At 57.4% G+C, this 26,595-nt stretch overlaps 1 protein-coding gene and 1 non-coding gene across 4 annotated transcripts in view; both read left to right on the top strand.

Moving 5' to 3' along the window:
- CRTC1 (CREB regulated transcription coactivator 1) overlaps positions 1 to 21,692 on the top strand; it is a 73,107-nt gene extending 51,415 nt beyond the window's left edge. For all 3 annotated transcript variants that reach the window (XM_034997627.1, XM_034997626.1, XM_034997625.1), the window contains 9 exons: positions 590 to 675; positions 4,793 to 4,833; positions 5,346 to 5,566; positions 10,661 to 10,794; positions 13,642 to 13,953; positions 16,001 to 16,105; positions 19,087 to 19,173; positions 19,788 to 19,968; positions 21,300 to 21,692. In XM_034997627.1, the coding sequence (XP_034853518.1) occupies positions 590 to 675; positions 4,793 to 4,833; positions 5,346 to 5,566; positions 10,661 to 10,794; positions 13,642 to 13,953; positions 16,001 to 16,105; positions 19,087 to 19,173; positions 19,788 to 19,968; positions 21,300 to 21,511 (1,379 nt within the window). In that variant the 3' untranslated portion in view covers positions 21,512 to 21,692. The remainder of the gene's footprint in view (positions 1 to 589; positions 676 to 4,792; positions 4,834 to 5,345; positions 5,567 to 10,660; positions 10,795 to 13,641; positions 13,954 to 16,000; positions 16,106 to 19,086; positions 19,174 to 19,787; positions 19,969 to 21,299) is intronic.
- Positions 886 to 990, top strand: LOC118006130. The gene has a single exon (XR_004677960.1). It is a non-coding gene; the product is annotated as a U6 spliceosomal RNA (small nuclear RNA).
- Positions 21,693 to 26,595: the final 4,903 nt, after the last annotated feature.

Here is a 26,595-nt window from a genome sequence, read left to right as displayed (position 1 = left end):
CAGACTCCCCACTGAGTATGGAGCCCGACGTGGGGCTCGAGCCCACGACCCTGAGATCCTGACCTGAGCCAAAACTAAGAGTTGGACCCTCAACCGACTGAGCCAACCAGGCGCCCCCACTTACTTGCTTTTTTTTGTTTGTTTTTTTGTTTTTTGTTTTTTGGTTTTTTTTAAGATTTTATTTATTTATTTGACAGCGAGATAGCGAGAGCAGGAACACAAGCAGAGGGAGTGGGAGAGGGAGAAGCAGGCTTCCCGCCGAGCAGGGAGCCCGACACGGGGCTCGATCCCAGGACCCTGGGATCACGACCTGAGCCGAAGGCAGACGCTTAACGACTGAGCCACCCAGGCGCCCCTTACCTTTAAGTTTTTTGTTTTGTTTTGTTTTGTTTTGCTCTGAATGAAACCGTTTGTTGTACTTGAGTGCAACCCCCAGAAGTTGCTGTTGGGGCAGTTACACCTGTGTCATGGTCATGACTGTGTATGTTGGGGAAACTCCCCCCTTGGTGCCACATAGCTTCAGAGTGAAAAGGTTCTGATTCATCCTTCTCTCCCCCACCCCACCCCACCCCACCCCACCCCACTCCAGTCTTACTACTAACAGTTCCAGGAATGGAGGAAACCGCATCGGAGACAGATAAGAATCTTTCTAAGCAAGCATGGGACACCAAGAAGGTAAGAGAATCTTAAGGGCTTTCAGAAACGATTTTCCTTCTTGATCTTTTCTTCAAGCATAGCCTGGTCCAAGATGGAGAAATAGTCTATCGGGGGAGTCTTGCCTTCCCTCAAGGGTGACCCTCACTCAGATTTGATTAGTCGTATAGGCCTCTTTAACATGAACGGCAGGCCTGTTACACTGGCAAAAGCCATGAGAAATGAAAATCCATGTTTGCCGTGGCAGCACGTATACTAAAAAGTACAATGTTACAGAGCTCAGCACGGCCACTGCCCAAGAATGACACACAAATTCATGAAGCGCTCCAGGTTTTTATGTATGGTATTGGCTGGGAACTAGATTTACTGTGGTGATCAGTTCATAGTATATACAGATATCAAATCATTATGTAACCCGAAACTAATACAATATTATAGGTCCGTTATAGCTCAAAAAAAAAAAAAAAAGTTGAAGCTATGGAGGTTAAGTGATTTGTCCAAGGCTGTGAGGATACTCAGGGTTTAGAACCTGTATCTCCTACTTTTTAGCCTCTGATCTTCCTACTAACCCATAGTTTTGGGTAGTCGTTAATGTTTATGAATGTTGACAGTCATCCTTAAACTTTCATTCATCTGCACAAATAACTACAACGTTTATTAGACTACAAAGTCTACTTGGAATTTCCAATTCAGTTGGAATTTCTGTATTATTTCCAGGTCCAGAAACAAATTTCTCAAGTTCAATCTATAAAATGTCTAGTGGTAAGATAGAATTTGAGCCATGAATACAGATTTCAGAGGATTTGCATACAACAAAATGCACTTAACACCAAAGCTATTTTGAATATTAAAAAAAAAAAACTAAATAAAACCCATTACTGGTCAAGTTGTGGTGAAAGGGGCAGCAACATGAATTGCTCATCCCCTCCAGGAAATCGTAGGGAGGTGACAAATGAGCAAACACTAATGTGTTCCTCAAGGGTGTGTGTTCAGAGCTTTTGAAACCAACTGGAAACAACCTGAATGTTTGACAGTAGGGCATTTATAAGAAAATTATCCTCAGTCCCTCATGTGGAAAGTTCCACATGCGTGGAGTTGGGATTTTGTTTTTTAAGTAGGTTCCATGCCCAGCATGGAGCCCAGTGCAGGGCTTGAACTCATGATCCTGAGATCAAGACCTGAGCCGAGATCAAGAGTTGGACGTTTAGGGGCACCTGGGTGGCTCAGTCGGTTAAGCGTCTGCCTTCGGCTCAGGTCATGATCCCAGGGTCCTGGGATCGAGCCCCGTGTTGGGCTCCCTGCTTAGCAGGGGAGCCTGCTTTTCTCCCTCCCCCTGCTATGCTCTCTCAATTCACTCTCTCTTTCAAATAAGTAAGTAAAATCTTAAAAAAAAAGTCTGACGTAAACTGACTGAGCCACCCAGGTGCCCCTGGAGTTAGGATTTTTGAAGAATTAAAAAAAAATTTTTTTTTAATTTATTTATTTGACAGAGAGAGACACAGCGAAAGAGGGAACACAAGCAGGGGGAGAGGGAGAAGCAGACTCCCAGCTGAGCAGGGAGCCTGATGCGGGGCTTGATCCCAGGATCCTGGGATCATGACCTGAGCCGAAGGCAGACGCCTAACGACTGAGCCACCCAGGCGCCCCAGATTTTTGAAGGAATTTTAAAGACATGAGTGATACTCCTCATGTTGTGTGGAAAGAGCAGGATAAAGCTATTTAGAAAGGCATACAACAGTTAGAAACGGACAGGCACACCTCATTTTATTGCACTTTTCTTTATTGTGCTGTGTTTTTTACCAGTCGAAGGTTTGTGGCAACTCTGTGTTGAACAAGAATATCAGTTCCATTTTTCCAACAGCAGTTTTCTCACTTTGTGTCTCTGTGTCACATTCTGGTAATTCTCGCAGTAATTCAAATGTTTTCATTATTTTTTAAGATTTTATTTATTTGAGAGAGAGAACGAGTGGTGGGGAGGGGCAGAGGGAGAGGGAGAAAGAGAGAAGCAGACTCCCTGCTGAGCAGGAAGCCTGACCTGAGCTGAAGGTAGGTGTTTAACCAACTGAGCCACCAAGGTGCCCCTGTGTTCATTATTATTATATTTGTCGTGTGATGTCTGATCAGTGATTACAACTCGCTGAAAGCTTAGATGATGATCAGCATATTTAATTAAGGTACCTAAGTTGTTTTTTTAGACATAGTGCTTTTGCACACTTTGCTGCATGATAGGGTAAACTTAACTTTTATGTGCACCGGGAAACCAAGAAATTCATTTGACTTGCTTTACTGTGATACTTGCCTTATTGGGGTGGTCTGGAACTGAACCCACAGTATCTCCAAGGGTACGCCTGTCTACACACAGATGCCTGGGGAGATGTGCGAGGGGGCGTGTCCTCTCGCATGGCCACTGTCAGCCCTTATCCCTGTCTGCATGTTCCAGTTTTGCACAGGCATATGATTTTGCATATGATTTTCATATTCAGGGAAGAAAATAACTCATAAAGAATTCTTACAACCCCAGTAAAATTGGGGAGCAACTGAAATGTGTGGTTGCAGAGAGGTGGGTAAGGACAGACAGCAGGGTCCTTCCGAGCAGCTGAATGTGCTGCTGAGCCCTAAAGTGATGGTGAATGTTGGTGCAAACACACTTGACATCCTGGGAGTGCGAAGAGGGTGGCGGGACCCAGCATTGTGGCCCAACTTTAACTACCGCCCACGCGAAATGATGTGTTTGCAAGGATGTCAGTAAAGGAATTCCGTTGGATTTGTTGGGAGTGGGGTGGCACTGGGGGAGGCAGGCAGTGATGGGTAAATTTTTAATACTGTTTAGAAATCCACTGTTATCCCCATAATGTTCGTGGAATGCTTTTGAAAGGATTCTTTAGAAAGTCATTGTCTTCATGCTTTGCAGAAATCCAGTAATGAAGCGACTGTTTACTCACAGAATTAAGGAGCCCGTGGCCAAGTAGAAACCCGTTCCTCTGGCATTCTCTGCAGAGGCTTAACGCTGCTGGTCGCACACTACCCCTCAGGCTCCCCAGTCGCTGCCAGCAGCCCCCCCCCAGCCCCCACCGCCGGTGCCGGCGCGCGCACTCTGGGCATGCGCATGGAGGCCGCCAGCCCAGCCCTCCGCCAGTGCATCCGCCTTCTTATATCTGATAATCCCTAAAGAACACATCAGCCTGAGGGCCTGTGAGGCCAGTGGGGAATTAGGGAATGTGACACAGCTGGAGCCCTCCATCAGCACGCAGGCTCTGTCCCATCATGTCTGCCACCGTCTGAAGAGTTCCCTCCTTTGTCCTTGAATGAGAGTCTAGGGGCTCTGCCTAGAGCCTGCAGTTCTCGGGTGACCTGGTGGCCCTAGCTCGAGAGGAGGAAGCCAGGGTCTTGCTGCCAGCGGGGTTTCCCTGGGACCCCCTCCCCAGCCCACAGGGCAGCCAGAGTCTTCATCCTCAGGTGGTGGGGGCATGGGAGCACCCACGGCTCTGTGGGTCCCTGTGGGAGCCGTAGCTGAGGGACCTCTGTGGGTCAGCTAGGGGCATGGGCAGCGCCCTCTGTATGTTCGTGGTGCCCAGTCCAAGCCTCCTTGTGCTGCCCCACATGAGGTACTTGCCTGCCGTAGACAAACGCATGTTGAGCAGAGGCAGCTCCTTCCCCAGGAACCCCACCCGCTCTGATCCAGGAATGGAATGGGGGATTGGCCTCGGGGTGCCTGGGTTTCCAGTGGGCCCATTGCTGAGTTCATGTCTAACCGCGGTGGCACGCCCCTGGGGTTTCCAGGTGTAAAGAGTGGACAAGGCACATTCTTCCTCAAATGCCTGCTCTGACAGGGGACCATTTCACTCCTGTCTGCTGTGCCCACCTTACGGGCAGGCAGAGCTAGGCTGGGATGTGCCTGCTTGCCACCAAGGGCAGGAGCTGGAGGTGGGAGCTGTAGCGACCCCTCTGCATATTACTCTTGCTTTTGCCCCTGGGCATGTCTGGGACAGGCCCCTTGGCCTTAGAGGCTGCCTGGTTCTGGTTTGTGAGACATCCTGGGGCCTGATGAACTCCCCCTCTTGTTGGCATGGTCAGCCGTGCCCCGAGGAGCTGCAGTGCGCAAGGAGGCCCCCTCAGCCTCTGCTGTCTTCTCTTTCAGACGGGGTCCAGGCCCAAGTCCTGCGAGGTTCCTGGGATCAAGTAAGTCTCAGCAGGGCCCGCCCTGCATGCCCGGGGCTGTTGGGGCCGCTCAGATGACCCCCGGGCTTCCTGGCCGCTCAGCAGGCTGCAAGTCCTGACAAGAGGGCTGCCCTGCCGCTGGCAGCTATCCAATGAGCCTCACCGGGGTGGGGGCGGGGGTGGGGGGAGAAGGGGCCCTCCTACCCCTCCCTGCCTGCGGGGACCGAGCCTCCTCTCCCCGCCACTCAGCCCCAGCTCATGGGCTCATCAGACACACCCTGTCCCTGGGCAGCAGGAGGACCCTCACCCCAGCCCCCTGTCCTGCGTAGACAGGCTGCTTCCTAAGGTCCCGTTGGAGGTGCAGGCTGACGGTCGTTTCTGAGCATGGCAGCACCTAATCCCAGGGTACTGTTTGGTGCCCCCTAATGTTCTTGCGCCAGCCCCCCCACCCCCTCACCCCCCACTACAGCTTCTGGGGGAGAATGGGCCGGGGCGAGAGCTCACCTCCCCCCTCTGTCTGGCCTTCCCCCCAGCATCTTTCCATCCGCTGACCAGGAAAACACTACAGCCCTGATCCCTGCCACCCACAACACAGGGGGCTCCCTGCCTGACCTGACCAACATACACTTCCCCTCCCCCCTCCCGACCCCACTGGACCCTGAGGAGCCCACCTTCCCCGTGCTCAGCAGCTCCAGCAGCACCGGCAGCCTCGCAGCCAACCTGACTCACCTGGGCATCGGCGGCACCAGCCAGGGTAAGGCCAGGCCAGGCGGTGGCAGGACTTCCTTCCCCAGCGGAGCTCAGCATCTAGTGAAGATGCCACACGGGTTTGAATGATGATTTAGCAGGATGACATCCAAAATACCGGGCACGGAGTGGGAGGCAGAACCTACCACAGGGGCTTGGCATTTCCCAGTGTTGCCCAGGAAAGGCATCCTGGGCAGAGGGCACACAGCCTTGGCGGAGGCCTGGAGGTGGGAAAACTCCCAGTGTCCCCAGGGATCAGACAGTGGTTCTGAGAGTGGACTGGGGGCTTCAGAGAGTCTGAGTGAGTCCAGAACATTCTAGGAGGGGAGCCCCCAAGGGTTTGACCTGGGGTATACCAGGCATTGCCCCTGCCTCTCCACACTCCCTTGCACCCAGTGGCTGACGGTGTCCCACCTGCTTGGGACACTCCAGCCCAGGCCATGGCCATGGGGACATCCCACGGGCCCCTCGCCTTCGTAGTACCTCCCAGTGCTGCCCCAGTCCTGCTCCTCTGGGGACGGGCAGCACTGTTTCCCAGTGGCATAATTCCTCTGTTCTCTTGCCTGCCCTAGCCTGTTGATGCATCCCCTCAGCCCCACCATTAGGGCTCCGCCCAACTTGGACCCCCTCCACCTTGCATGGCCTCCACCTGCCTGTCCTCCACCCGACCCCCCAGCTCCCAGCCTCTTCTCACCCAGAATCACCTCGTGGCTCTTGTCTGCTCAGGACCTTGCACAGGTCCTCAGCTCCCTCCCAGTGAAAACCTGAGACCCCTGGGGCCTGGGAGGTCCAGTTCACCCTCCGACTTGGTCTCCCGCCCCACCCCTACCCCTGCCCCCCACAGCATCTCCCGTCCAGCCAGTGAGCTCGCCTGAGGGCATTGGCACGTGCTGCCCCTCTCTTACAGTCCTCCTCTTCCTCCAGGTGGCCGCAGGGCCCCTCACCCACGCCATCCCCGCTCATACCTCCTCTTCTCAGTGAGCTGTCTCGGCCCCCTGCCCACACACCCTCACCCCCGGTCTCACTCTGCATTGCTTTTCTGCATTCACTCTGCTGCTCTTGAGTCACTCCTTTGCTCTCATCTGTCCCCTGGGTCAGGGCCAGCTCTCCCATGTCCCCACTATGACCCCCATGTCCCCGCTGTCATTCTTGCACCCATGTTGACTGTGGGCTGTGTGGGTTTGCATCCACAGGGGAGATGAGGCAGCCCAGGCAGCCTTGTGGCGAGACAGGCAGGACGGGCTGTGGGGGGACCCTTCTGTGAGTCCACACATGTCAGGACTTGGCGGCTAGTGAGAGCACTACCTTGCTGTGCTCTCCGGTCTGCCCGGGAGCCAATGCTTACCCCGTCCATCTGCCTGTCGTACCTCTGCCCCAAGTGTGGTGGGCAGCACCATGCAGGGTTTTCCCAGGGAGAATCACACGCTCAAATTCACATTTGCCACAGCCCTTCTGGCTGCCCAGGGAGAACAGGCTATCAGGAGGGGCGGCAGCACCAGGGCAGGGCCCCATCAAATGCTCTAGAGAGGCTTCCAGGTAAAGTTGTCTGGCCTGGGAGCTAGGTCAATGTGGGGAGCAGAGGAACTTGAGGAGCCTGGAGCCGTTCCTGGCTTTGGTGCTGACAGGGCCAGAGGCAGGTGAAGGGTGTTGAGAACAGTGCAAGTGTTCCTAGGTTTCTAGATGAGGAAATAGAGGCCAGAACAGTGCAAAGGGGAGCAAGACCCTGGCCTAACAGCACTGAGGCTCTGTTCCTGCTTGTACACCCCTGGCCCCGTGCCCACCCAGGCTCAGCCACCAGGCAGAGGATGCCAGCCCCCTCTGTGCCCCCCCCCCCGAAGGCCTAGAAGACAAAATGAGCAGATTCAGGCAGCCTGAGACCCACGGCCTCCTGAGAGGTGGGTGGGCAGGCAGCATCCACACAGGTCTGCGCAAAGCAAGAAATCAGAAGGTTGGCTTGGGATGCTGGTGGGGGGGGCCCTGTGTGCAGACACCGCTGTTTCCTGGCCCCCCATTTTTCTCCTCACATCTCGCCGAGAGCACCACCCCCTCCTCCAGAGGGTCCTTGGCAGCCCCCCAGCGCCCGCCCGGGAGCTGTGTACCCCCGGCCCACGCCGAGTCTAAACAAGCACAGGAAAACACAGCACATGTGAAAGTCATAGACGCGGGAACAAGCGCAGACCCCGATCGTGGGGCCCAGACCCCAGCCCGCCTGGCTGGGAGCGCCAGCCCAGTAATGTCTGACATGTGTTTGGTTGTTTGCGAACCTGCCGTTCTAGCAGCTCGCCTGGCAGGGGCTTCGCTTTCTGGGCGCATTTTAAATGAAGCCGAGCCACTGGCCCCTGGCACACATGGAGGTCGCCCCCCCCCCACCCCAGCCCACCCGCCAGTCGGAACGTGAGCCCCTCGAGAAAGAATGGGAGGCTTCCGCCACCAGGGAGACAGCGGCCCCTTTCGTCCTCTTAAACATTTGCTGAGGTCGTTTTCCTGGTTGTTGGCCAGAACCCGGAGGAGGGCAGGCCCAGGTCCTCCTTCCTGGCACGGCTCCGAGGCCTGCCGGCCCCGCACACAAGGCTTGCGTGCCTCAGGCTGGGCCCCTGCCACCTGGCCTGCCCTCCCTTGGCAGCTCTCCCTGCCCGCCCCAGACTTCCCTTCCAGCTGGCCTCACTCCTTTTCCCAAAGGTGATCCAGGTTGCCAAAAGGAATTCAACAGCAAGGCGTCCGTCCGCCCTCCCGGTCCAACTGGCCTCTCCTGGGGTGGTGGCCTGCCCAGTGTGAGACCAGGAGCTCACTCTGCAGCCCAGCAGAGGATTAAAAACTCCCTTGTATTTCGGATCGACAGAGGCTGGCAGCCCAAGCGCCAAATCCAGCCTACGGTGTGTTTTGTCTGGCCCGTAGTTGCGTGCGTGATATTTGAATCAACATTTTTTTTTTTTTAGATTTTTTATTTCTTTATTTGACAGTTGGAGACATAGCGAGAGAGGGAACACAAGCAGGGGGAGTGGGAGAGGGAGAAGCAGGCTTCCCGCGGAGCAGGGAGCCCGATGTGGGGCTCAATCCCAGGACCCTGGGACCATGACCTGAGCCGAAGGCAGACGTTTAACGACTGAGCCACCCAGGCACCCCTGAATCAACATTTAAAAATCAGGAGAGTGCATGTAAATCTCGGGATTTCTGGCTTCTCTTGAAGAATCAGAAGGCCCAATAGTGGTGGGTGGAGGTCCTGGGCCTTGAGATGGTCCAGTTTGCCCCAAGCCCCTGTTGCCCCCCTGACCCTCTCTCTCCTGGCCTTGGTCTCTGCTGCTTAGCAAGCTCTGACATCGCTTCTCCCTGGGTGTGGCGTGTTCTCAGCCTGAAGAACATAAGAGGCCGTGGACGCTCAGAGAAGGGGAGGGAGCAGCCCGTGGGCCTGACTCTTGAGTGTTCTCTGATCAGGCATCTCCTGGACTCCCCCTGCTCAGGCTTCTTGTCCATGGCCCCTTGATGTTGCTGTGTCTGCAGCAGCCTGATTCTGGGGCCCGAGGTCTGTGCATAACCTGGAACCCAGGGCTCTGCCTCGGGAGCACTCAGCGGTGCCAGGCCCTTCTGTGGTGCACGGCTGTGTGGAGCTGCCAGGGCGACTGAGGGGAAATGCAGGCATGACCAGGCTGGCCTTGCACAGTGAGAAGGCTGCCCGTCCTCTCCCCTCGGTGTGTGCTGGGTGCCTTCCCACTGGCCTGTGAGCCCGCTGTCTCACCTGCTGGACCCAGGTTGATCTGATGGCCTTGGCAGGATGTGCCCAGTTGACCCCGGTGAGTCAGGCTCCTACATCGGCCTTGACTGCAGGCGAGACTGGCTTCAGAGCCTGCTCCCGACCTCATTAGTGCCCTCACAGTGAACTCTTGAGGGTGGCTGTTACCATTTCCATCTCAAGGATAAGGAAGCAAGTCTGGGGGATCAGGCCAAGCCCCCAGGGCTCCCCCAAACATCAGGAGGCCTCTTGCTTCCCTGGCACAGTGCCCCAGGAAAACCCAGCAGGCCCCAACTGCTGCCATACGGAACTTGACCTCACTCAGCTCCTTCACGACAGACACATCCAGGGATAGGATTGCTGGGGGAGGGAACCAGGGTGAGGGAAAGGGCAACATGGAGCCCTCCTGGCAGGAGGTCAGTTGGGAACATGGGTATCGGAAGAAGATAGAGAATAACTTGAGTTTCTAGCAGGGCTGATGGTCGAGCATGGAGAGCGCACGAGGTGGAGGGGTGTGGGGGGAGGGGCTGAAGGAGCAGTTACAGGAAGGTACGATTTTGTTGGAGGAGGATAAGGGGAGCATGAAGCTTTAGAGAAACTGTAGTGTCTGGACAGGACCAGCTTTCTTTTTTTCAAAGATTTTATTCATTTATTTGAGAGAGAGCACAAGCGGCGGGGAGGGCAGAGGGAGAAGCATACTCCCAGCTGAGCAGGGAGCCTGACTCGGGCCAAATCCCAGGACCCTGGGATCATGACCTGAGCCAAAGGCAGACGCTTAACTGACTGAGCCACCTAGGCGCCCCCAGGACCAGCTTTCTTGAAGCTAACCAAACCCCAAGGCAGTTTAGGCAAAAAAGGGCACTGATTATCTCCCCAAACCAGGAAGCACCAGTATGGCTGGATCCAGGGCACAGGTGCTGCCTCTACCCCTCAGCCCCTGATTGTCCAGCTGGCTCTTCCCCTTGCAGCCATGTGATGCTCCCCCTACACAGCTCCAGGCGTCCCTCCTTGGAGTTCCTTCAGAAGTCCCAGGGCAGGCTCTCATTGGGCCAGTGTGGTAACATGTCCATCTGGGAGCCAATCATGTGGTGGTTCAGAGGCAGGGAAGTGCTGATTGGCAGGGCCTGTGGGACACACTCCTCTTGGGAGGGATGATAGGATAAGTGGGAGAGTGTGGACCAGCATGGGGATGGATCAGGAAGGAGAACAGAGCCCACACAAGTATTGGAGCCTTGGAGGGGGCACCCTGGGTTTGGTGATCAGGACACAATGGATTCTGTCTGATTGGGCTGGTGTCAGCAGTGATCATGGTGTGTGAGCAGCCTTCTGGAGGCTAGAGTCAGGCCCACCCTTCTCTCCTGTCCTTCCTTTCAGGGATGAGCACACCAGGCTCCTCACCACAGCACCGCCCGGCTGGTGTCAGCCCATTGTCCCTGAGCACGGAGACAAGGAGGCAGCAGGCCCAGCAGGTGTCACCCACCCTCTCCCAGCTGTCACCCATCACTCAGGTGTGAGGGCTTGGGGGGGTGGGGGAGGTGTGGCCAGCTCTACCCCTCTGGGAGACCTCCCTCTCCTTCCTGGGGGCTATAGAATCCTGAAGACAAAGGTTCCCAACACTTTTGGCTGTTTGTCAAATTTTCAAACACACAGAAATGTGTTCATTACTGGCCTGTAGTCTCCTGTACCTGTCATGGGCAGATCGTGTGACTCTTCTTCGTTGTGTTACTTTCCCTCGAGGGTCTAGTTGTTTAGAGAGTTATTTTTTTAAACATTTTTTTAAAGATTTTATTTATTTGACAGAGACACAGTGAGAGAGGGAACACAAGCAGGGGGAGCGGGAGAGGGAGAAACAGGCTCCCCGCTGAGCAAGGAGCCCGATGCGGGTCTCGATCCCAGGACCCTGGGATCATGACCCTAGCTGAAGGCAGATGCTTAATCAACTGAGCCACCCAGGCGTCCCTAGAGAGTTATTTATTTTTTTTTTTTTTCAGTTTACCATAATTTTGTTTCATCTGCTTTTTTGGTAGCTCGTGTGTGTTTAGGAATTGATCTCTTTAATCTAGTTATCCATTGTGCTGGCATATAATCATTCATAGCACTCAATCATTTTCATTTTCTGAAGTCCATAGTAATATTCCCACTTTCATTTCTGATTTCAGGAATTTGATTCTTTTTTACTTAGTTTAGGCCCACAAAACAGGTTAGGAAGTGTTCCCTCCTCTGTTTTCTTGGGAAGCGTTTAAGAAGCACTGGTGTAAACTCTTTAAATATTTGGTAGAATTCACCAGCAAAGCCACTGGTCTGAGCTTATCTTCATTGGGAGGATTTTTTTTTTTTTTAAGTTTTTATTTAAATTCCAGTTAGCATACAGTGTTCTAGGAGTTTCAAGTGTACAATATAGTGATTCATCACAACAAGTATACTCCTTAATCCCCATCACCTATTTCCCCCATTCCCCCACCTACCTCCCCTTTGGTAACCAGCAATTTATGCTCTATAGTTGGGTCTGTTTCTTGGTTTGTCTCTCTCTCTTTTTTACCCCCGCTTTGCTTGTTTTTTCTGTTTCTTAAATTCCACATATGAGTGAGATCATGTGGTATTTGTCTTTGTCTGATTTATTTCACTTGGTATTATACTGTCTAGGTCCGTCCATGTTGTTGCAAATGGCAAGATTTCATCCTTTTTTAATGGCTGAATAATACTCCATTGTATATATACCACATCTTCTTCACCTGTTTATCAATCAGTGGACACTTGAGCTGCTTCCGTAATTTGGCTGTTGTAGATAATGCAGCTGTAGACATTGGGGCGCATGTATCCCTTTGAGTAAGTATTTTTGTGTTCTTTGGGTAAAGACCTAATAGGGCGATTGCTGGCTTGTAGGGTAGTTCTATTTTTAACTTTTTGAGAAACCATACCGGTTTGCATTCCCACCAACAGGGCAAGAGGGTTCCCCTTTCTCCTCATCCTCGTCAACACCTGTTGTTGCTTGTGTTGTTGATTTTAGCCATTCTGACTAGTGTGAGGTGATACCTCTTTGTAGTTTTGATTTGCCTTTCCCTGATGATGAGTGATGTTGAGCATCTCTTAACATGTCTGTTGTCCATGTGTATGTCTTCTTTGGAAAAATATCTATTCATGTCTTCGGCTCATTTTTTAATTAGACTATTCATTTCTTGGGTTTTGAGTTTTGTAAGTTCTTTATACGTTTATACGTTTTGGATACTACCTTTATATGTTTGGATACTACCTTTTTCCAGAAATGCCATTTGCAAATATTTTCCCTTGGGAGGTTTTTGATTACTGATTAAATCTCCTTTCTTGATATAGGTCTATTCAGATTTTCCATTTTTTCTTGGATCAGTTTGGTAGGTTGTGTGTTTCTAGGAATTTTTCCATTTTGTCTATTTTTTTTTAAATCCCTAATAGATAATATTTTTGTTGTTTGTTTTTTAACATAACCTCAGTGGCATTGTCCACCTCCAACAAAACTGACAGGCATTCCTCCATACCCTCCAACACCTGGCCTAGGCCCGGTTCTCCTCTATGTCTCTGTCTACTTGTTCAGACCGGGATCCAAACAGAGACACAGGTAGCTCTCCATCTGTGACCCCTGCTCCTTCTCCCCTCTCCCTTAAACCTGCCTTCCTTTTCTAGAGACTCCTTTTTTGTTCATGAAGTAACCACCGCTTATTAGAGGCCGGGCATTCTGCGAAGTATTATATCCTGTAGCGCCTGGTCGCACGCTGCCTCCCTTGGAGGGCAGGAGCCCTGGCCTGTCCCGGGAGCTGTCTGTAGATTCACAAATGTTGAAAACTTCCCTCTAACCAGGGAAAACTTTTCCTCTTTCCAACTCCAAGAAGACCTGAGCTGGTCATGACCGAGTGGCCACACCAGCGCGTCCATCACCCGCACCGTCTCCAACCCCCGCAGAGTTGGGCTAGGCGCAGGCTGCCTGCTGGGTTGCCGGACTGTGGCGCCCTGTGCCTGCCTGCAATGGGCAAACTCTAGCTCAGAGAGGCCAGGGACCTCCTGGGCCTGAGTGGGTACGGAAGGTGGTGCCCACCTCTCCGTGTGTGGCAGAGACGAAGAAAAGGCTCATTGGGGGCAGGGCACTTCCAGCTGGATGAGAAGTCCCGGCCCTGTCCAGCTGCAGCCTAACCCTCTGTGGCCCTGGGCGAGGCCTGTCCTCTCTAGGCCTGTGCTTCTCCGGTCCAGGGTCTGGATGTCCCTTTGTTTATCCATGACATCTTTGCTGAGCACGTCAGGTCATGGGGTGTCCCCAGGGCCCAGGTACTCCCAGCCTGGCCCCCGCTGCCTAGTGCCTCCCACCTGACGCCCTCCTCTTCCCCCAGGCTGTGGCCATGGATGCCCTGTCTCTGGAGCAGCAGCTGCCCTACGCCTTCTTCACCCAGGCGGGCTCCCAGCAGCCTCCGCCGCCGCAGCCCCAGCCCCCTCCTCCGCCGCCACCCGCGTCCCAGCAGCAGCCGCCCCCGCCACCCCCGCAGGTGCCCGTCGGCCTCCCCCCAGGCGGCCCCCTGATGCCAAGTGCCAGCTTGACGCGGGGGCCCCAGCTGCCCCCACTCGCGGTCACGGTACCGTCCTCTCTCCCCCAGTCCCCCTCAGAGAACCCGGGCCAGCCGCCAATGGGGATCGACATTACCTCGGTAAGCCCAGGGTGGGGTTTTGTGGGGCCTGGCTGGGGGGCTCATGCAGGAGGAACCCAGGGACTGTGGGAGGCCCCCATTGGGCTCCCAAGGCCCAGAAACACTCAGGCGTCTGGCCTAAGCCTTCTCGAGGTTCCACTTCAAGGCTAACTTGGCCGGGGGGTCAGAGCTGAAGCAAACTGCTGGGCTGAGGTCTCATCCCATGTATAGATGGGGAGGCTGAGACTCGAGCAGGAATCATTTGCCCCAACTTCACCCAAGATGGGCCACCCTGTGTCTAACTGCCAAGGCTCTCCCATGGCCGTTGATGCCTAGTACTTCAACCCTTCCCACCTGAAATGGCTTCCTTGGGGGCAGGGAGGGCTCAGAACTCTCAGGGCTTGCGGAACAGATCCTGGGAGCCAGAAGCACAGAGGGGAACTTCGAGGAGGAGAGCTAAAGCGCCCCTGTGGTTCATGCAGCACAGTGCCCTGGGCCCAGAGGTGCAATTTAGACCACGGGACCCCTTGCCTGGGCCTGGGCTCGGGGTAATGGGTGCTAGGTTTCGACCTTTGCACTCCCAAAGCTTTTTGATTGTTCGGACTTTTGTCCTGGTGGCAAGGGGGCGGTCAGAGCTTACCTTTGGCCATATCCAAGGAACTGGGACCACGTTTGGGGTACAGCAAGCTCTCTCCACTCAGCCCTTGGCTGCCAACCCCAAGATAAATGTCATCAGAATATCCTGTGCTTTGCAAAGACTACCCCCCTGAGCTGGGCAGGGTGGGTGAATAGAGACCTGTTTCCAAGCTGCTCTGACCCCTCATAGGGCAGACCCCAGGGGTCCCCCAGATAGGAACGCACGCAAGCTCTGATGGTGGAGCCTGCCTGGGGTACCTCATTCCCTGACGCCCTCCACCAGCGGTACCTCACTTTTGAGCCGGGCAGACAAGGGAGGCAGGGGTGTCCGGGGCACAGGCATTACCCCCAGGCTCGCAGGCAGGCGCGTCTGCTGCCGGGCGCCCCTACCAGGGACTTCTGGCTGCCTTGGGGCAGGGGCTCTGGCGGCCTCTTCCTTGGTCTGTGTTGACTCAGCCAAGCAAGGAGAATGTCCCTCTGGACATTTTCTTTTCAACTCTGAGAAGGTCCAAGCCAGTCACTGCCAAGTGACCGTGCTGGCACCTCCAACACTGATACCTTGTTAATTGAGCCCCCATGCCCCACCCGGGCTCAGTCCCTACCCCAGACTACTTAGAACGGGCCACTGAGGAAATGGGGGAGACCGAGTGTTTATGGGGTCCTGGGCTGGTCGTCCGGGCCTTGGTGAACAACGGGCCCGGAGAGATCAGGCAGCCTGTCCAGAGGCACACAGCGGGTCCTGGCTGGACTGGGAACAGAGCAGGGTCTAAATCCAGGTTCCTGACCCAGCCCATCCTGCCCCTGGTGAGAAGCTAAGGCCCTCTCTCCTTCGGGTGAGGAGGTTGCTGTCCCTTGGAGGTCTCTGGACAGCATACCCATCAGGTTTGTCCCAAGTGATGCTGCTGATAGTGACTGCCCAGTACTGGGTGTCCTGCAGTGTGCCCCGGGTGGCCTTTGCTGTCGTCCCGCCTCTGCTGGAGGTGGGCAGGATGTGCCAGCACGCAGAGCTGGAGCTCAGAGAACTGAGGGCGCTGCCCGGAGTAGGCAGCAGAAGGCAGCACGTCCCTGCCCCGCCCTGGGCCTCCCGTGCACACCTGGGTGTGGGTGTGTTTGTACACACGTGTGGCTGTGTGCACACCTGTATGGGTGTGGGCGTGCGTGCGTGCGGGTGCTCTGGAGCCCGCCGTGCCCCTCCCACAGCCCTCCAGTATGATCCATGAAGCTGGGTTCTCTGACCAGTGCTGCCCCCCCCCCGGGAGCCCCAAAAGGCCCCAGGCTCAGACAGGGCTCGGGGACCCACACCTGTTGCAGGTGCTCCTGATACTCTGCTCACCCGATAGGTGCGGGGGAGGGGGGCATCTTTGGGGGTGGTGCCCGGTGGGGAATGGCAGCCTGGGGCCCCTCGCGCGTCCTGACCTGTCTGTCGTCGCAGGCGCCGGCTCTGCAGCAGTACCGCGCTAGCGCCGGCTCCCCGGCCAACCAGTCTCCCACCTCACCTGTCTCCAATCAAGGCTTCTCCCCGGGGAGCTCCCCACAAGTAAGGGACGCCGCCGCCCCTCGCCCAGCGCCCGGCACTCGGCCCTGCTTCGCACCCCCCCGTAGCGACCCGCCCGCCGTCTGTGCCTCACGCCTCATTCCACGCCATCTCGTCCGCCCCGGCGGGGCAGGGAGCACGAGGCGCGGCCACATGCCCACGGGCCCGTCTGCGGGTGGTGGGCTCCTCACTCACACTAGGGACCTTCGCGTCGGCCACACCTTGGCCTCTTGCCCGGCAGTCAGGGCCTCCTCAGCCTGCGGCTCAGAGCACGTGTCCGACAGCATCGGGGCTCCCAGAAGTGGAGGGGTTCTCCTCCCGCCGTGGGGCGCAGCTGAGGTGACAGCTGGCCTGTGGTTGGGGCCCTGAGTCCTCAGATCGTTCTCCCCTCTGCCTCGCTGGAAGGCAGGTCCTCACAGGGGGCTTTTCTGAGTGGCACTGCAGCCTCTCAGGGGCCTCTGTCCCCGTCTCAGCAGAGGAGGAGACTGAGGCTTGCCCCAGGCAACAGAAGGGCTTGACCACATCCATCAGACTTGGGTTTTCCCCCAGCACCGTTGGACCCCAGCCTCTGACACATGTACATGCACACATACCCCCCTCCAGGTTCCTCAGAATTCTCCTTAGCACCGCTCTCAGCCCATGGCTGAATTCTATCTGGAACATTCCACCAGAGGAGAAGAGGTGCCTACAAAGCTGACATCTGGGCTCAGAATTTCGATGCTGCAGAGCCTCCTCAGGACCCCACCACCCCATCCCCAAAACGTCACCAAGCAGAGAGACTCCCAGGAGCTGCTGCCACAGGGCAGTGCCCGAGGCCCTGAAGCCTCATTCTTGGCCCAGGGGGGCGACAGGATTTTCCTTCCCTGCTAAGGAAGGGAGAGGACCTGTCCCACCAGGCAGGACCATGCAAGAACAACGTCGGGCTCCCTTGTCCCAGGGGGACATGCCCTGCTGTCCCTACTTCCCCAGTTCTCAGAAGTGCACCCAAGCTGGGCCCTGTATTGAGATGGTGGGTGTCCTGTTCAGGAAGGCTGCTCTCATGGTTCCATCTGCTATAGGAGGAGCTCTTCTAGGACGCTTCCTCCATCACCCCACAGTGGCCTGGGGTCCTGGTGGGACCATCCGTGTGCAGCTTCCTGCTCCAGAGGCAGGTGGGGAGGGCATCCGTGAGCTCAGGGCAGGCCAGAGGTCAGCCTGGTGTCTGCAAGCTCTGGATACATCCACACCGGCTCCCAGCTCTTGTGGCTCCCGAAAAGCGTCTAGTCGTGTCGTGTGGTGTCATGGAATGCTGAGGAATGGGAGAAGCAGGTCAGGCAGGGGAAGTGGCAGGTGGGGCCTGTTCCTGGGGCTGGTCCTTGAGTAAGGTCTCTTTTTACACAGGAAGCAGGACAGGAATTCAAGGGTGGAGCAGATTTCTCAGGAGAGATTTGCCTAGACCAAAGTGGGCTCATCCATCCTAGGCAGAAAGTGTGTTGCCGTCTCGTCAAGCCCAAGTCTGTGTGTTGGTCTATCCATCCGTTCACTGGGGTGCTGGCAAGGGAGGCAGGCAGCTCGAGTGGCTATGAGGACAGGGCTCTCAGGTTGTCTGGACTCAACCAGACCTGGGTTTAAGATGGCCAAGAGGCTCACTTGGGGGCAGACCGTGCTGGGGGGAGGCCAGGCCTGGCTTCGTACTGCAGCTGGGTCCCTAGGTTGCATTCAGTGGCCCCGTGGGCCAGGGCCTCCTCCCCTTTCCTCCCCAGCCTCGCCAGCCTCGAGTGCACATTGTATCTGTCTGACCGTACCCTGGGCCTTAGGCAGCTGGCCTTCGGTACTGTGTTCCTCCCTTCCATTCTGAGTGGACCTTTCTGGCAAACTCTCATGGCAGCCTCACAAAAGAAACCTTAGCCTGGGTCCTCTGCTTGTGATGGGCCCCTTTGAGGCCAAGGCCGTGGGGATAGATACAGATACCCCAGAACAGACCTGCTTCCTCCTTAATGGGGAACCCCAGCCACAACCTTGCAGCCCCCTTTTCCAAACCTGAAGCTGGCTATAGTTAGGGCAAAGGTGGCATTTTTTCTTTCTGCTCTCAGCTCACTCACCAAGGAGGAAACAGACTCAGGTCTGGGCTGCGGATATGTTTCCTGAGGCCCGGTGCCCCATGTGAGGTCTGGCCACACATTGGCTGTCCGTCCTCCCTTGCACATCCCACCAGGCTCCATCCTGCCGTCTCTCTCTGGAATCATGGGAGCAGGCAGGGGCTCCAAGCTCCTGTTCCTGGCATCTCTACTGCCTCTGAGGGTCCCCAGTCTGTTGCTCTTCTCCCAGGAGCAGACCTGGCCCCCAGCTGGCCTTGGAAGAGCAGGAGGTGGGCTTCCTGCCCACCCATGGGCCCTGGGATCCCCCAGGCTGGCAGCCAGGGCAGATAGCCAGGCAGGGGGGCTTTCCGTGTGCCTGTCCTGTGCTCACTCGGCTGGTTTCCGGCTCTGTGCACCCGTCCTGTCCACGTGTATATGGCCTGCCACCATGTCCCATGTCTCCCTGGGGGCTTGACAAGGGTCACCAAGTGCACTGCCCTTCCTGAAATTCAGAACACCCCCCACCCTGGCCCCAGTCACGTGTTTTCCTCTGGACCCTGTCGGGGGTTTCCTGATCCCTGTGCCCCCCCCCCATCTTCTATCTGATAGAAACAGGGTCACCCATACCTGGGCTCAAGTAGAGAAGATGGGGGGTGGTGCTTTGGGGGATATTGGGGTACAGAGGCCCCCCCCGGAGCAGGTGGTGGAAACATCCTGAGATTGGGGGACACCCCTCCATCCTGGAAGGTGTGGGCTCTCCCAGGAGGCCTGTAATAGGTGCTCAGCCTCCTTTATTCTGAGCATCCTATTGGAGGTTCCAGGGGCCTCCCTATGGGCACAAGCAGCCTGTGGGAGGTCCTCCGCCCCGGCAGCCCCTGACCTGGTCTTGGGGACAGTGATGACAGCAGGCCTCTCTTCTGTCTGCAGCACTCCTCCACCTTGGGCAGCGTGTTTGGGGACTCGTACTATGAGCAGCAGATGGCGGCCAGGCAGGCCAATGCTCTGTCCCACCAGGTGAGCGGGTGCCCGGGTCACAGCGCCCACAGCAGACGCTCACCCGGACCCCGCCCGCCCCTCGGGCCTGAGCTTCGCTCCTAGGGCTCCCTCCTGTCTCTAGACCTTGGAGGGCGTGGCTCGGCTTGGCCTCCCCAGGCCCCTGCACCGGGCCCACAGAACGAGGCCAGCGGCAGAGGGGGAGGAAGGGTGGGCAGCGAACACCGGCAGGGACAGGTGGTGCCTGTGGCATTGGCGCCTCAGCCTGGGCCGTGCATGTGGGTTTGCTGGGGGGCGGAACTGGCTTGGTGTGGAGGTCAGGGTCAAGGGCATGTGGGCATGAGAAGGGCTGGCCGCTTCCTGGAGCAGGTCACTCACCCATCCATCCTTCCATCAATCCATCCATCCAGCAAGCACTGACGGGGCCGTATGTGGACAGACCCAGGCAGGTTCAGAGAGGAAGGAGGGGGAGACCTTAGGGCATAGAGTCTCCTATTCAACAAGCCCTCAGTGTCTGAGCACAGGCGCCAGGCATCTTGCAGAGGAGCTGGTCCCGGCTGCTGCAGGACAAGCCAGCCAGCAATAGCCAGGGGCTCAGCAGGGCCGGCCTCATGCCTGTGTGCTTCCTCCCCCAGCTGGAGCAGTTCAACATGATGGAGAATGCCATCAGCTCCAGCAGCCTGTACAGCCCGGGCTCGACGCTCAACTACTCGCAGGCGGCCATGATGGGCCTCACGGGCAGCCACGGGAGCCTGCCGGACACCCAGCAGCTTGGCTACCCCAGCCACAGCAGCATCCCCAACATCATCCTCACAGGTGAGGCCACCTGGCCGTGGCGTCCTAGCTGGGGGTCTTGGGCAGAGTGCCTCCAGGGGGCCTGGCAGCTGCAAGGGGCCTCATCCCCAGAAGAGATGGCACCCCTGCCCTGCAGGATGAGGAGGCCAGAACCCCACGAACCTTGACTCATTGCTGGGCTGTGTGGAACAGGCCCCCGGGGACACACTGGACCCTGGACCAGGCTTCCCGTATCCCGTTCTCAGAGCAAGAGCAGGCGGAGCCAGTCACTCACCCAGCCCTGCGTCTGCTACCCGGGTCCCTCAACCCCATTAGCTGAGTATACTGGAGTCACAGGTGACTGGGGGGTGGGCCCTGCCTGGCAGGACTTGTCACAGTCAACGGACATGGAACAGCTCGCACACACTGCGATGAGCATCCCCGAACAGCCTGAGCACAGCACGTGTGAGTCAGTCCCTGCTCCATGTGGCATAGAACCCAGACCCTTTGCTGCCTCCGCCCCACCCGGTAGGTTCTGGGTTTTATTGAAAGAAGCAACTTCCTTCTAAGCCAGGGCTATCTGAGGATTGAGAGTGACACTCTCTGGTGGTCCCACTGACATCTCCAGGATGGAGGAGTCCATGCCCAGAGCCACCCTTAACCCCGCCACCCCAAGGCATAGTGCTTCCTCCCTACCTCAGGGGTGAGCAGTGGTCTGCAGTAGATGCTCTGGGGGCCGTAGCTTCAGATGCATGACAAGGCTTAGGTCCCTGTGATTGCCCCGGTAGCCCAGAAAGACCAGGATTTTCATACCCATGTCTCAGATTGGGAAACTAAGGCCTAAGGTGTCACTACAAGTAGAGGAGAGAGCTCAGGTTTGAACCCAGGTCTTTGGTGGGGGGGTAGGGGGGAATTCACACACACCTCAGTCTGCTTCTCAGGATGCACACAGAGGAGATGTCCTGGCAGAGCAGGAAAGGCCCCTGCCCCTGCCAGCTCACGCTGAATGTTTGTGACCTAGGTCTCAGCCCAGGGCTTCCCAGCCTTGGCACTGCTAACACGTGGGGCTGGATCTTCCTCTGGGGGGTGGTGGGGGCTATCTTGTGCATTCCGAGGTGCTGAGCAGCATCCCTGCTCCCCACCCACCTGATGCCAGTAGCATTTCCTCTTCTCCAGTCATGACAACTAAAAATGCCCCTAGACATCACCAGTATAACCCCCAGAGGGTGAACCCCCAGGTAAGTACTCCTGGGGTGGCCCAAGGCCCTCTTCCCTGAGCATTGACAGGGTCCATGGGGGCACAGGGCATGGGAACAGAGAGCCAGGGCCATGCTGAGACTTCTGTCCTATTCCCCCCCACCTTCCCCGCCCAGTGACGGGAGAGTCCCCTCCCAGCCTGTCTAAAGAACTGACCAGCACACTGGCCGGGGTCGGTGACGTCAGCTTCGACTCCGACAACCAGTTCCCCCTGGACGAACTCAAGATTGACCCCCTGACCCTGGACGGACTGCACATGCTCAACGACCCCGACATGGTCCTGGCCGACCCGGCCACCGAGGACACCTTCCGGATGGACCGTCTGTGAGCTGCACACCCGGCACATCGCCGCCCAGCCCCCGGCTCCATCACCCCGCCGGTCAGTGGTCCCGACGGCGTCTCCCTGAGCCCAGGGACGGCCGCGCTCCGTCCTTCGCAAACGGCCGAGCTTGTGATTCTGAGCTTGCAATGCCGCCAAGCGCCCCCTGCCCACCCGCCCGCCCCCCCAGCTGTCCACCTCCCTCGGGAGGCCGCGTGTCACCCCCGCGGACCCTCCCTGCGCGTGCTCTCTCGCCCCCCACCCTGGGCCATGAGCCGTCCCCCCTGTAAGATGCGGAAAGCGTGTTGGGCAGGGCCGCCGGCCTGGAGGGGGCGCTGTGGTCCACGGCGGCGGTGGGCTGAGGTGCATTTTCCGACTGTTGTCCAGCTCTCACTGCCTTCCTTCGTTCCTGGTCCTCCCCCTACCCGCCCGGCCACCCCCCAGCCTGAGGTTAGGTAGCGAGCCAGCCTCCCCCACTCCCCGCCCCGCCAAAGGGAGAAGGTGCCAGAGAGAGGGGCAGACACAAAGTGAAATAAACACTATTTTGACTGCTGTCTTTTATATTTCTGAGCACATTCAGAGAATGCTAGAGTCCGTCCCATGGAGGTAGACTATAAAAGGTGTGAACAGAGCATGCAAAGCAGCTAAATCTTCCTGGGACCCACACACCTGCTTTGCCCTCCCCCAGCCAGGTCCCTCTGTGGCCACCTTTGCCCTGAAAGTGAAGCCCCTGGCCAGGATGAAGGGGCCTGCCAGGGGATGCATGTGGAGACGGGGGTTATTTCTGGGGGTTGTTTTCGTCTCTCAACTTGTTTTCATCTTTTTTTCTCTGTACCGTGGTCACTGTTACTGTTATTTAAAGAACGGGGTGGGGAGGGGGTGGCCAGGGCATTTTTTGTTGTGTTTTTGTTTGTTTCTTTTGGTTTGTATTTACACTTTGGTTGTAGACGAGTAGCTGACTCCTTCAATCCAACACTTGCCTGAGAGCATGTTTTTATTCCAGATATCCCATGTTATATATTTTTTAAGCTAACTGGAAGTAGGCTCCTGCCTGCAGGGTCTGAGCTGAGTCTCCGGCCGCTTTCGCTCAGGCCCGCACTATCTCGAAATGGAAGGGCTGAGTGAGGGCGGGTTGGGCCTGGTAGGGTCTCTGGCAGAAGCTCGAGGTGGCCGGGGGTGCCGTGCCCTCCAGCCACATGTCAGACTCCCAGGAAGGAGCCACGGCTTTTATTAAGGGTCCCTCGAAGACCCAGCTCTGCCTGGTCATCCTCAAGGTGCCTGCCAGTCCTCAGGGAGGGCTAGTCCCAGACCCCGAGGCTGGCGGCGGCGGCAGCCCCTCTGCCCTGATGCACCCCAGCGATGGGGTGCCCCCTCGCCACGAGACCCAGCTGACAGTCGTCCCCGCCAGCCGCCCCTCTCACGGCCCCTCTGGGCAGGGCTGGCTCCGGAGGAAAGAGCCGTGTGCATTGTAGCGGCGGCGTTCCAGGAGGCTGAGGTGACTATCAGGGCTCGGACCGTGCTGGGCGCTGTCCCTGTGCCCTCCAGGCCCTGGGAGGGGGTGACAGGGGTGTCTTTGTTTTCGGTCAGCTGCTCGGAGATGGGAACTTACGTTTCGGTCCCTCCGAAGCCGCATCATCTTGAGCGCTCGGCCTGCAGGCCGGGCCGGCACCTTCTGCGCGGTGCGCATCTCTCCGTGTGGTGTCGCGGCCACTGCCTCTAGGTCTTACGAGCCCTCGGCTCTGTCCGTGTGGGAGCCAGATTTCATCCTAGTGACATCCCTCCCTCTCGTCCCCCGGGCCAGGCTCGTAGCACCTGGCCAAGCGACTGGGCGGCCACAGGCGTGAGAAGGCCCCCTCCTCCGTCAGGTGGCCCCTGCTGCCTGCGTCTGGGCTGGGGGACACGGGGTCAGTCCGTCCAGGTCGAGGGCCCAGCCTCTTACTGAGGCAGGGGCTGGGAGCAAAGAGTGAGACTTTTTTTTTTTTTTTTTAAAGAAAAAACTACATGTACATAGAAGAGTTTGATTACTATTAGACTTGTGTGTAGAACTTTTTAAAAAATGGCCTTAATAAGATTACAAGCAACCTTCCTGGATGCAATTTTCAAATGAGGCACTGGGGACCCCCATGAGGGAGCCTCGTCAGCCCCTACTTCCCGTCTGCTCGGCGCCCGGTTCTCAGTGCAGATGGGCAGGAGAGGGAGGGTGTCCACCCCTGCAGCCTGTGTCCAGCATCCCCTTGGCTAGGGGGCACAGGTGACATTGTATTTATGTGGCCACTTTGGCCCAGGAGGGGCATAGGTGCAGTTTTCCCAGGGAAGGGGTCCCAGCCAGGAGCCGGTGGCCAGGCGTCCCTGTGTCCTCAAAAAGGTTCACACCCCTGCCTGGGCCTGGGCAGGCCTCCTGAGGTCTGCAACAGGGGATTTTGCTTATTTCTTAAATACTGCTTCTCTACTAAGTATTCTTGAATTGCCAAGATTTCCTGAAACAGGACAGCCTAAGGGAACCAGCCCTTTGACTTGTGATGTGAAAATACTGTGATTTCAGACGAGCCGCGCCGTGAGGGGTGGGCCGGGGCCCCGGAATATTGTACATAGACCCGCCGCCTGTGTCCTCGCTCGCTCGCTCGCTCGGGACAGGCCTGGATGCTCAGCCCACGTGAAGTCAGAGGCCAAGCCAGTCTGTCCCCCTGCCGCTGGCCCTGAGTTCTCCCGATTTCAGTCCCCTCAGCTATGGGAACTTCTGCCCCGGGAACAAGCCAAATAGTGTGTTCCCACCTGCCTCAGTTTACCCTCTGTCCCCCAAGCCCCCAGGACAGTGAGTTGTTTACCCCCAGGGACGTTTGTGGGCCAAAGTAGAGCCCAGGATCAGCCCCTCTCTGTGTCCTCCAGAGAAGAGGGCTTGTGTCCCTGCCCCCTCAACACCCACCCATCAGAGTCACCCCCCCCCAGTGTCCAGGGCTGACGTCGGGGAGGAGAAGGGGTCTTGTCAGGATCGTATTCCCTGTCACAGGTACCCATGCCAACCTCCATCCCCACTGAGTCCTTACCAGGGGGAAGATAGGCAGCGTTCTTCGGGACATCCTGCAGCCCCCTCCCTGTTCTCCCCACACACCCTGCTTCCTCCCGACACTCTTCTGGGCAGGAAGGGTTGGGGGGAGCCAACCCCTTGGGGCAAGGGACGCCGAGACCCTCAGTGGAAAGCTTAGGAGGCAGGTTGACCCTTCAGCAAAATTTAGGGGCCCACAGCTGACAGCATCCAAAAACTGTCTATGCTCCCCTGTGGGGGACAAGCCAGAGCAGAAGGGGCCCTAATTGGGGTGAGTCCAGCCCCCCCTGCCCCTGTGGCCCTTTCCCCAGCCACACCTCCACGCAGACCTCCCTGCTGGCTTCTGAGCCACCTGCCTGCCCCGGGGGTGTTGCCTTGAGGGCAGGGGTCCTGCCTTTGCAGCATCTTTCTGGTCTCGTCTATTTGTGGGTTTGGGGGGGCTGGGAAGAAGGGTTCTGTCTGTGTGTTTGGCCTGATTTCTTTGGGTGGCTGAGGTCCCCAGAGGATGCCTAGCCGGGTGGACCCTGTTGTGAGGCCCATGAGTCATAGTGGGGCAGGCAAGGATGGGCGTCCAACTCCAGGAGACCCCCATGTGGAGGGTGAGAAGGCTCCACGTCCATCCAGATGTGCAGGGCTGCGTGCCAGGTGCTGGCTGTGGCCCGGTCAGGCAGGACGGGAGCCGGTGCCAGGACTGTGGGGAGCTGGGCTGCCTTCTCCCCCACCCAGCATCCTGGGCCTGATGAGCCCGCGTGAGGGACCGTCCTTGGGCCCTCAGGGGAGCTGAGGACACACAGGAATGTGCCCCCCTCCCCAGGCCTCCACATCTCAGCCAACCCCCAGCTGGTTCATAACCAAACATCCTTCCAGACTCCCACCCCCCAAATGGATTCTGGGTTTTCTGCATTTCCAAAGAAGGCATCCCCACTCCTGGGTACAGGCTGGGTGTGGTAAGGCCTGGTGGTATTGGGGGGCCCTCCCCCCCCACCCTGCTCCTGACAAAGCAGCAGCAGCACCCATCACCCTCCCTGGGTTCTGATGGAGCTGTAGTTAAGAGGCCACAGAGGGTGTGGGGGCTGCAAGGTCAAGGGTACCCCGTGCCCCTCGTCTTGGCCCATCACTCCTGCAGGTGGCGCTCCAGGTAAGGGAGCTTTGGCCACCGGAGCCCTTCCCACTTGGCTTGCAGAGCTGCGGGGTGGGGGGTGGGGGGGGTTCTGTGTTCTTTGCCCACTGCTGGAGGCCTGCCTGGGGTGAGTGGGCAGCTGGGTCTGTTGCTGCCCCACCTCCTGGGGGTTCCTGGGACATTCCCCCATCAGGCCCTGCCCAGCCAGAGCTGACTCTCTGTTCTTGGTTTCTCTTGGCCTTTGGCCTCCAGGGGTCCTGGTTGGGTGGGGCTCAGGCACCTCTCATCACCCTTCGTGTGCCACATTCTCTCTGAAGTGGCCACTCCCCAGGAGGGAGGTGGGGTGACCCGCACCTTCAGGCCTGGGCGCTGGAGTACTCTGAGAGGTATGGGGGAGGGGAGGGTAATGGGAAAAAGGCCCTTGTGACCCAGGCCTCAGTTTCCCTCCGTCATTGGCTCAGACCCCATGGGTCTTGGGGCCTCAGGCTCCTCCCTGGCAGGGTCAGGGGTAGGGGCTGGACATGAGAGTGATGCTGACTTCAGACAGTTTCCCCCTGCATTCTGCCCTCTTGGCCAGCCCTCCACACCCTGTCCCAGGATGCCAGGGACACATGGTACCTGCGGGGGAGGGGTGTTGCCAGGGGAGGGTTCTGGAGCTTGGGGGCAATCAATGCCCAACCCATCCTAGCCCATCACTTCTGACCTCTTGCCCACTCGGGACAGGTGGACACAGCTGTGGCCTTTGCCACTAGGCCCCGAGAGGAGGGCTTTGGCAGCCAAGGTCCACCAGCCCCTCTGTGCCCCACCATAGGAAACTGCCCCCCAGGGGGCCGGGCAGGCCCGCTGATATATGCAAACCACTGGTCCGAGCCCTGCTCCGCCTGTGTTCTTCTGTCCCCAGGCTGGCTCTGCCCCCCTCCTCCCCCCAGC

This window comes from Mirounga leonina, unplaced genomic scaffold (assembly GCF_011800145.1).
Source record: "Mirounga leonina isolate KUSES-001 unplaced genomic scaffold, KU_Mleo_1.0 Mir_94, whole genome shotgun sequence".
In the NCBI taxonomy this organism is placed as follows: domain Eukaryota; kingdom Metazoa; phylum Chordata; class Mammalia; order Carnivora; family Phocidae; genus Mirounga; species Mirounga leonina.
This window is presented reverse-complemented; position numbering and strand designations above follow the sequence as displayed.